Source organism: Diabrotica undecimpunctata, chromosome 5, assembly GCF_040954645.1.
Source record: "Diabrotica undecimpunctata isolate CICGRU chromosome 5, icDiaUnde3, whole genome shotgun sequence".
NCBI lineage: Eukaryota > Metazoa > Arthropoda > Insecta > Coleoptera > Chrysomelidae > Diabrotica > Diabrotica undecimpunctata.
Genome location: NC_092807.1, coordinates 121,053,047 through 121,064,255, shown reverse-complemented (window position 1 = coordinate 121,064,255; position 11,209 = coordinate 121,053,047). Strand labels below are relative to the sequence as shown.

The following is an 11,209-nucleotide window of genomic DNA, read 5'->3' as shown; positions in this document are numbered from 1 at the left end:
ATTAAAAAAAATAAATAAAAGACTAGTGGATTCTTAAGAAACTGATCGAAAAAAACGTATCCTAATTATTACTCAATATATATAATTAGCTGTTTCTATCTATCTGTCTGCAACGAAAACTGGAGCGCCACCTATCTACAAAACTACTACTATCTACGTAGCAGGTGACGATCTCTGCAACGTGTTGGAATTTATTCACCTGAACCTGTGTTTGGTCACGGACAGCTTTACGTAGCTTTTTCTAGGGTAGTATCACCGTTGTAGTAGTTGTATTATTTTTATAAATAACACACATGTATCACATTACTGTTAATCTTCTTTAATAGTATTTTTAATTTAAATATAAAACATAAAGCAACTGTTACATTTTTAATCTTAATCCCTTCGCTTCTAATACGCCCCATTACTTCTAAGCCACTGTAAAAGGCCGGTTGGCTGTGGATGCCTAGGCAGGTGCCAGCTTGTAATAATAATACCTTTCTGCTTTGTTAATCCGAATCCGTAATAAATGAATGGGGCAAGGCAACAGAGATTTAGGAATTAGGATACAGGTGATTTTATCCCTTATAATTAAGTCGAAAAACTACCTACCTGGTCTACTTAATGATAATGAAATAAATTCCTTAGGTAGTTTAGAACTCATTGAGAGAAGGTGGTTACGGATCTAATTTAAATTGGATTATTCATTGGTCAAAATATTGCAACAGAAATAAAATTTAAAAAATAAATAAAGCTTGGAGAACATTAGAAATTAAATAACATTGTTTGGGCATTGTATATCTGTGTTATGGCAAATTTGTGTTGTTTGTTTGTGCAAAAAGTGTTGTTTGCTGTGGGTTGGATTTCTTTGTTTGATGTTTTCGTCTCTTGCTATAGGTTTTTTACCTTTTCAGGACGTGGTTTGTTTTTGTTTTGTTGGTATTTTCTTTCTCTGGCTTTGTGGGTTCTACTGGTGGTTGCTTTCGTGGACTTGTCGGCGGAGGAGCGTCCTGGACAATCAGAGGCGAAAGGGTTATTGGTTAACGGTCCTGTTCAGAATTATTTGTGCTAAAAAATATGTTTATGATTAAGTGAATTTACATGTATACAATTTGTTATTAGTAAATGTAGTGAATCGCGGATCACGTGAGGGCAGCTGTGGCTGTATCCTCTACAATAGACAGGTATCATTGTGCAATGGGATCGGGAAACCAGAGAAAATCAATCCCTCCCTGTTTAAACAAGCTTAAGGCGAAACTAGAAATGATGCCAGAGATGGCAGTAAATAGTAATTATTGAAGTAAATTTAAAAGTAATTAAGTAAAAAACTAGGTGAAAGTGATTTGTATACTGAATAGTGGAATCGTGAGTAGATAAAATATACTTTTTTCATCTATTTGGATTTAGATATTTAAGTAAGTCACTGCAATTAGTTATAAGTATTAACCAATTTCCATGAACTGGTATCACAGCGAAAACTGTAAAACAGCACCGGTTTTAGTCGGATTTTAAATCCATTTAAAAGATGTCATCTTCCAGTCAACTACCACAAAACACCGTAATATTCCAGATCTCAACATATATCTCTTCTGGGCTTTAAAATATCCTCAAGTACTATCAACTTCGGTGGTGGTGATAAGACTCCTGCTTGATGACAACTTTTTATTGTTCTCATAGTGATCTTCTGATCTCTGAGGTAGTAGTAATTATATTACCAGTAGTGAGCAAGAATTTAATCCATTTTATGATGGACCTTGTGACAACATACTTTAACAAGATTTGATCAAATTCCCTCTTCTTTAGCCCATCCCATTTAATGATCTTAGTCAGTCGTTTAATACAATGTTTATATCATATGCAAATTACAAAATAAAGTTCGAATTGGAAAGATAACCACATATGGAAACACTGGTTTCATTTTTTTCATGAACATATATAAACACGCAAATTAATTGACTAACCATTTTCCATTTTTGTAAAACAATTATTATATATATAAATTGGAAATGAATAGAAGGAACTCATTTGAATTAACTTATAGAAATAAGTTTTTAAAATCTCCTATTGTGTAATTTGGTTTTCAAAAACAGGTGACTGTTGAAAATAATTTCCCACTGGTTGCAATATAGAGCTGCTAGAGGTGTTGATGTTACAGGTCGAATTTAAATTTTTTTTATATTAATAATAAAACGTTTGGCAACTATAAATTTTTGTATGTATTTAATTTTTGGTATTTACAATATACCTCAAATTAAAAAAAAACTATCTATATTCTCTGGCTATCTTAACTTTTTGCTTACAAATATAATTGTACTGCCAAAATTTTTTGAAAAACTTTTGAAAAAAATACAAATCCGTAATACAAAGAAAAACCTGATACCAAATCATCAATTTGAGTTTTGAACTAAGCATCAAAAAACTCTAAAATATTATATATATATATATATATATATATATATATATATATATATATATATATATATATATATATATATGATTGTTTATTTTGACTTTAATCTTAGTTTATTGAGCCAATAAAAAAATATAACTTATTTGTTATCAAAAGTTAAATAAACTCCTTATATTACCTGTGTTCGATGGATTCAATGATTTTCTAGTTGTCTTTTATCGGGATAGAGAAGAAGGATAAGAATAAAAAAAAATATTATATTACAAAAATTTACGTTTCTTTATTTTATATGAACGAATAAAACAATTATCAAATTCTGTCGTTATCTTATCAATCAGCATACAAGAAAATAAATCAAATTTTTATAATAATAAGATTTTAAATCTACATACATTTATATTAAGTGAAAACCAATTTTACTTAAATTTTTTTTTTACTTGAAACAAGAAAACAATAAAACTTTAAACTTTTGATTAGCCTAACAAAACCTCAGTTCTTAAATTTGAATGCTAATGACCATGATGTCAAACCGATCCTTCATAGATATAAAATTCAATTGTACAAAACACTTACAGCTTATTTTCTTATTGAGTTGTATGTTGGAACATACCCAGAAAAATCCAGTCTCCTCAACGATGTGATCTCTCCTTTTTGGCACCTAGGCTCCTTCCTAACGTCTCTGCAAACCTGCTGCACTAAAGAAAAACACCTGATGCACTTCTCCAAAAACTCAACTACTTATTAATGACACAAGGACCTCCTTTTGTCAACTTGATGCCGTAAAACTACTTTCACAAATCTTCACAAAATGACAACGGTAAATACAAGGACCTCTTTCAATCTACTTGCTATCTCCTTCTGCAAAACTATTCAATTCTTTTCACAATGCCGGTATCCAACTCACGAAAAACACCCTATCTTGAGACAAACAACTGTTTCCTTCGATGACCAAATTATAACTGACTTCTCCGGTTCTCATGATCGGCTCACAAATTCCCATTTAAAAACGACCGTCCAATCAAAAGCTCAAATTGTGTTTACCATGATTTTGGAAAAGCCTAATTTCGGTTTCAGAGAAAAACTAAATAGCTTACTTTAAAATTGGTTTTGTCAATACACAATTTATACATATTTCAAAAGATTAGAATATGGTCATTTAATACTCGATTATACAAACAATAAAAAGATTAACTTACAGGTAAAATGTCTTCTAATTCTAAACAAAAGTTTTTTGATAATTTTGTTTGAAACGGAAAAAGGTCGTTTGCCAAACAAATTTCTATTCTTATCTACACTAAATCTTATCTTAAATTACTATATACAATTTGTTTATATTAATATCTTAAAATTTTCTTTCGATGGATTTTTTTTATTTATTTTTCTTTGGTTGGGAAAGAAGAAACATAACAAATCCCCGCCTTTGCATATGATAAAAACTACTGAATTATGCAGGGATTTTTCTCTATGCAAAAACAATACCAGTATTTTATTCATAATATTTGTAAACATCGTTGGTATTATAAATTCCCCTAATCCTGTCTGATTTTATGTGCTTCAACTCATAACTATTTATCCCATTCTCATTGTTTACTATGTACGGACCCTCAAAAACAGGCATTAACATTCCACACACGTTGCTAGGTATGTTGGACACGCGCAATGCTCTCACCATAACCTTCTCACCTTTTTTGAAAGTAACTGGTCTTCTTTTCCTATTTTGGTCTTGCCTCTGGATATATTTTTCGTTTGCTCTCCGCAATCTCCTCTGCACATTTTCCATTATCTGTGTGTATTCCTTTTGTTCTCTATCTTCCCATGGTCTTAGTGGCATTATACCCTTCATTATATATGCTGGGGTCTCTTTCGTTACGGTACTCGGGATGGTATTTAGATACGTTTCTACTTCGGCGACTTTCCTATCCCATCGTCGATGTTGACCCTCTGTTGTAATCCGTAGAAACTTCGTCACTTCCTGTATAAAACGTTCCGAAGGATTACTCTGTGGATGTCTGATGCTAACTAAATTTGTCTCTATTCCCCGTTCTCGAAGTTGTCCCTTGAAACGATCATTTCTAAAATATGTTGCATTGTCTAGAAGAATCCTTTTTGGTGTTCCTACGGTGGCTATAAAATTGTCGATTTTTCTCATTATTTCTTCCCCTTTCGTGGTACGGCAACTGTATAATTTTACATATTTGGAAAACACATCTACCATAAATACACATCTACCACAATATATATATATATATATATATATATATATATATATATATATATATATATATATATATTAAATATTAAACGGCGAAAGTAGCACAATTCGTCAAACCTTATGTATATGAATTGGTACCAATAGACTGTTATAACGTTATTTCTGTATACCCTACGTCTTTAGAAAGTCGGGCAGATACAAACTCATACACGAACAGTCATCGAATATGTCCTGCTATTTCCACTTCTCCAGCGCCACCTATTTTTGGAGTCTTGAAGGAAAACGACTGTCGTTTTTGAGCTGTACGAAATGTGTAAAAGATTTACAAATTTCAGCAAATGAATACAACACAAAACGAAACCAACACATAAAGAAACGGATGAAAATTAATTAAATAAATACTAAATTGCAAACCGAGAGGAAGAAGAATCTTGCATCTGTGCAGAAATTTGAGGGATACAGGAATTCCGCAAGGGAGCGTACTAGAGTAAGATCCCAGAGCGATCAGACATAACTTATTTTCACACAGATGAAACCTTAGAGTCTCAGTAGCGTCTCGCGTGCTTGGAATACCTGCGTATTTATGAAACTTGCTGAGTGACAGCTGGGCAGGTACCAGGTGAGAAAGGTAACTAAAAATAAGAGCTATTTAACTTAAATTTACATAACTGATTTTTATACATATTTTGTAGAATATTATTTTGAAAATACTGTAATAACTGTCAGACACTTGTCATGGACCAGAACTTTTGTCAGACGCTTTAAAGCTCCATTAAAATTAAATGAACTTTACTTACTTTTACATGTCTGATTTTTGCATTTGCATTTTTCAAAAGTATTTTAATTTTTGTTTAGTTTTAGTGTTTAGTGTTTTAGTTCAATTATTTAGATACTATCTTGACTGTCTTAGATTCGCTGAAAATTCCTTTTAATTTCGGAGTAAGATCAGGTATAAATGGAAAAGAGTAATAAAGATTCTAAAGATTATTGTGGGATTGCTTTCAAAGGTATCAACATTGGGTTGTGCAGTTGATAGGGAGACTGTATTCGAAATGTGCAAAGAAGGAAGATTAAATAAAAAATACTGACTAAGCAAAAATATTCTTGGACCTTCAGAAGACTGTACTCAGAGTAATTACAGGACCTAACATATCAGAGTAATCACAGGAAATAACACACTAGAAACTGCCCACTCAGATATCATCCCTATACAATGGGCAAAATGGACAGATCAATAAGCAGATTTTGCGAAAAAGCAGACGAAACGGCCGAGTATATTGTTTAAAACTGTATGAGAATTGTTGGCCAACGCCATAAAAACATTAAACAGCTCTTTATAGAATCTGACTAGATACCAAATATCGCTCCTAAATGGATAATAGACCTTCTTAGAAGCATAAATTAGTTTGACAGCACATAGATATGGGATAGGCATAAAAGATCTACCAGGTCGCATTGTGGAAAGGTTTACGAGGTCAATCGACCCTTTTAAAATCTACAATCTACAATCACCATAATCAATTCTAGTTTTTAGTGTGTCGATGAACTCATTTTCATTTTTTTTTTCGATCGAAAGTAAAACAAAATCATTGATCAAAAATATTCGCAACTAAAATCCGCGTTTAAATTCATAGCGTAATTGAACATCCCAATATTATATTTTATCACTTTTCATTGACAGTACAAAAAATGTCAAATTTTTATATGTCAATCATCTGATAAATAGAGTGTTACCATTACCACATCCCGAAATTACAGCTGCAACCTTCATATTAACGTAACTTTATAGTTACATAGAACTTTATAGTTCTAGACATACTTTGTATAGTCTAGAACTATAAAGTTACGTTAATATGAAGGTTGCAGCTGTAATTTCGGGATGTGGTAATGGTAACACTCTATTTATCAGTGATCAATCATCTGATAAATAGAGTGTTACCATTACCACATCCCGAAATTACAGCTGCAACCTTCATATTAACGTAACTTTATAGTTCTAGACTATACAAAAAATGTCTAGAACTATAAAGTTACGTTAATATGAAGGTTGCAGCTGTAATTTCGGGATGTGGTAATGGTAACACTCTATTTATCAGATGATTGACATATAAAAATTTAACATTTTTTGTACTGTCAATGAAAAGTGATAAAATATAATATTGGGATGTTCAATTACGCTATGAATTTAAACGCGGATTTAAGTTGCGAATATTTTTGATCAATGATTTTGTTTTACTTTCGATCGAAAAAAAAATGAAAATGAGTTCATCGACACACTAAAAACTAGAATTGATTATGGTGATTGTAGATTGTAGATTTTAAAAGGGTCGATTGACCTCGTAAACCTTTCCACAATGCGACCTGGTAGATCTTTTATGCCTATCCCATATCTATGTGCTGTCAAACTAATTTATGCTTCTAAGAAGGTCTATTATCCATTTAGGAGCGATATTTGGTATCTAGTCAGATTCTATAAAGAGCTGTTTAATGTTTTTATGGCGTTGGCCAACAATTCTCATACAGTTTTAAACAATACACTCGGCCGTTTCGTCTGCTTTTTCGCAAAATCTGCTTATTGATCTGAAGGTTTACGAGGTCAATCGACCCTTTTAAAATCTACAATCTACAATCACCATAATCAATTCTAGTTTTTAGTGTGTCGATGAACTCATTTTCATTTTTTTTTCGATCGAAAGTAAAACAAAATCATTGATCAAAAATATTCGCAACTTAAATCCGCGTTTAAATTCATAGCGTAATTGAACATCCCAATATTATATTTTATCACTTTTCATTGACAGTACAAAAAATGTTAAATTTTTATATGTCAATCATCTGATAAATAGAGTGTTACCATTACCACATCCCGAAATTACAGCTGCAACCTTCATATTAACGTAACTTTATAGTTCTAGACATTTTTTGTATAGTCTAGAACTATAAAGTTACGTTAATATGAAGGTTGCAGCTGTAATTTCGGGATGTGGTAATGGTAACACTCTATTTATCAGATGATTGATCACTGATAAATAGAGTGTTACCATTACCACATCCCGAAATTACAGCTGCAACCTTCATATTAACGTAACTTTATAGTTCTAGACTATACAAAGTATGTCTAGAACTATAAAGTTCTACGTAACTATAAAGTTACGTTAATATGAAGGTTGCAGCTGTAATTTCGGGATGTGGTAATGGTAACACTCTATTTATCAGATGATTGATCACTGATAAATAGAGTGTTACCATTACCACATCCCGAAATTACAGCTGCAACCTTCATATTAACGTAACTTTATAGTTCTAGACTATACAAAGTATGTCTAGAACTATAAAGTTCTACGTAACTATAAAGTTACGTTAATATGAAGGTTGCAGCTGTAATTTCGGGATGTGGTAATGGTAACACTCTATTTATCAGATGATTGACATATAAAAATTTGACATTTTTTGTACTGTCAATGAAAAGTGATAAAATATAATATTGGGATGTTCAATTACGCTATGAATTTAAACGCGGATTTAAGTTGCGAATATTTTTGATCAATGATTTTGTTTTACTTTCGATCGAAAAAAAAAATGAAAATGAGTTCATCGACACACTAAAAACTAGAATTGATTATGGTGATTGTAGATTGTAGATTTTAAAAGGGTCGATTGACCTCGTAAACCTTTCCACAATGCGACCTGGTAGATCTTTTATGCCTATCCCATATCTATGTGCTGTCAAACTAATTTATGCTTCTAAGAAGGTCTATTATCCATTTAGGAGCGATATTTGGTATCTAGTCAGATTCTATAAAGAGCTGTTTAATGTTTTTATGGCGTTGGCCAACAATTCTCATACAGTTTTAAACAATATACTCGGCCGTTTCGTCTGCTTTTTCGCAAAATCTGCTTATTGATCTGTCCATTTTGCCCATTGTATAGGGATATCTGAGTGGGCAGTTTCTAGTGTGTTATTTCCTGTGATTACTCTGATATGTTAGATCCTGTAATTACACTGAGTACAGTCTTCTGAAGCTCCAAGAATATTTTTGCTTAGTCAGTATTTTTTATTTAATCTTCCTTCTTTGCACATTTCGAATACAGTCTATCATCCCTATCAACTGCACAACCCAATGTTGATACCATTGTAAGCAATCCCACAATAATCTTTAGAATCTTTATTACTCTTTTCCATTTATACTTGATCTTACTCCGAAATTAAAAGGAATTTTCAGCGAATCTAAGACAGTCAAGATAGCATCTAAATAATTGAACTAAAACACTAAACACTAAAACTAAACAAAAATTAAAATACTTTTGAAAAATGCAATGTTATATATACCATATCATGTACAAACTGCGATTTGGATTACATTGGTGAGACAGGTAAAAATCTATCTTGCCGCATCACATCTCACAAAAGTAATTGTAGACTTCGTAAGCCTTTATGTGCCCTATCAGAACACGTTATTTAAAATAACCACATTATAAATTTTCATAATCCAAAAATATTGAACAAAGAGAATAACAAACATAAACGTACTTTTCTTGAGTTATATGAGTTATATAGTTGAGATATTCTTAAATATCCCACACGTTCTGAGTTGGTAGCAAAGCTGAACAGAATTATATCACTAATAAAATTTCAAATTAACTAATTTGCTTTGGATGACAAAAAGAATCAAAAATTCTTATCAAAGTTGACACCTCTGAACGCGTTCTTGGTTTTTGTTTTCACATTTTTTCAATCTTTATAGGTAGATATTCGTTTTAAATTTAAAATAGTTTTGTTAAATAGTTAATATGGTGCCTTTCGGTCAATGATGTGTTTCTATAGGTATAGAAACTTTTTAAAAAGTTTTTTCTCATACAAATCAATTTTAACGTGTAACCAAAAATGTTTTATTAACTAAAGCTTTGTAAATATATATATATATATATATATATATATATATATATATATATATATATATATATATATATATATATATATATATATATATATATATATATATATATATAACAGCGCTACTACAGGCCTTGTAGGCCCCTAGCTTCTAAAAACTTGGTTATTTCCCTCCATTTTTTTCGGTCCCTGGCTTTCTCTCTCCAATTTCTCACGCCTATTTCTGACAAGTCTTGATTTACTGCTTCCAACCACTTCTTCTTTGGACGTCCTCTTCTTTTTCCCCATTTCTCCCTCCTTCAGTATTGTTTTAACATCTCGATTCTCTGGCATTCGTATAATGTGACCAAGCCACCTAGCTCTTTGGGCTCGTATTTTTGCCGTAATTGCTGGTTTTCCATACATCCTCATTATTTATTTATTTGTTCGTCTTCTCCAAATATTCTCTGCCGTCTTTATTCCTCCGAAGATTTTTCTGAGCAACTTTCTATCCCAGATCTCTACTTTCTTTTCTTTCTGCTGGTTCATAATCCACGTTTCACTGGCAAACATCACTGTGGATCTGATTACTGTCTCGTAGACTCGCAGTTTAGCTGTTCTTGACACATTTTTTGCTTTCAATAATGAATTTAGTGACCATATCGTTCTGCTTCCCTTCATTAATCTTTTGTCTATCTCTTTTTCTTCTTTTCCCGTGTTCGTTATGGTTACTCCTAAGTATTCAAATTCTGACACTTTTTCAAAACTATAGAGAGTCTCTGCTCCTTTCAATTTGATATATTTGTTATTATTTGTTGTGTCTCCTCTCATTTCCATATATTGCGTTTTTGTTTGGTTTATTATCAATCCGTATCTTTTCGCTTCTTCTTGCAAAAAATTTCTGCAAAACTTTTTCTAAATGTCTTTTTGTTCTCGCTAGTATCACCACATCATCCGCGTACACTACGTACTGTTCCCTTCTATTGAAAATAGTCCTGTTCTGTTTGTGCTTATATTTGATCTTCTTACGATTTGGTCTAATAATAAGTTAAATAAATTAGTTGATAGCGGATCCCCTTGTTTTAAATCTCTATTCACTGTGAACTGTCTTAAGAAGCTTCCTTCCATTGTTACCCTATTCATCGTGTTCCTAAACATCATTCTCACTAGCCTTATAAGCATCGTTCGATTTAGGGAGTCATATATGCTTTTTTAAAATCGATAAATAGCATCTATAATCTTAAGTTTTGTTCGTAGCTATTATTTTGTATTAATTTTAACATACTTATTTGATCAGTAGTTGTTCTTCCTGATCTAAAACCTCCCTGGTATTCTCCAATCACTTTGTTATTATATTTTATTAATCTTTTCCTAATAATTTTTGCAAGTATTTTATAGACTATTTCTTATAGTGCTATACCTCTATAGTTTTCGCACTCCGTTTTATCTCCTTTTTTATAGATAGGACAAATAAGAGCACTATTCCATTTCTTTCTTTTGCCAAATTATTAGTGTTCAGAGTTGGTTCCTCTCACGTCCCTTCTTCATCTTTTTGCCAATTCTCATTTTTCTCAAGTTCCTCTTGTTGGTGTGTATTTAATAGATCTTCGAAATATTCCGCCCATCTGTTTAATTTTTCTGTTGTTTCACCTAGAAGCCTTCTTTGTTTCTTCAATACTGTGAATTCTTGCAGAGTCTTACCGGCCTATTTCCTTGTTGTCCTGTGTTATGAAAA

At 31.8% G+C, this 11,209-nt stretch overlaps 1 protein-coding gene across 1 annotated transcript in view; it reads right to left on the bottom strand.

Annotated features, from left to right (window-relative positions):
- Positions 1-371: 371 nt before the first annotated feature.
- The window catches only part of crok (crooked), a 75,946-nt gene continuing 65,108 nt past the window's right edge, over positions 372-11,209 (bottom strand). The window contains exon 5 of the mRNA XM_072532612.1: positions 372-1,047. Within this exon, the coding sequence (XP_072388713.1) occupies positions 1,039-1,047 (9 nt within the window). The 3' untranslated portion in view covers positions 372-1,038. The remainder of the gene's footprint in view (positions 1,048-11,209) is intronic.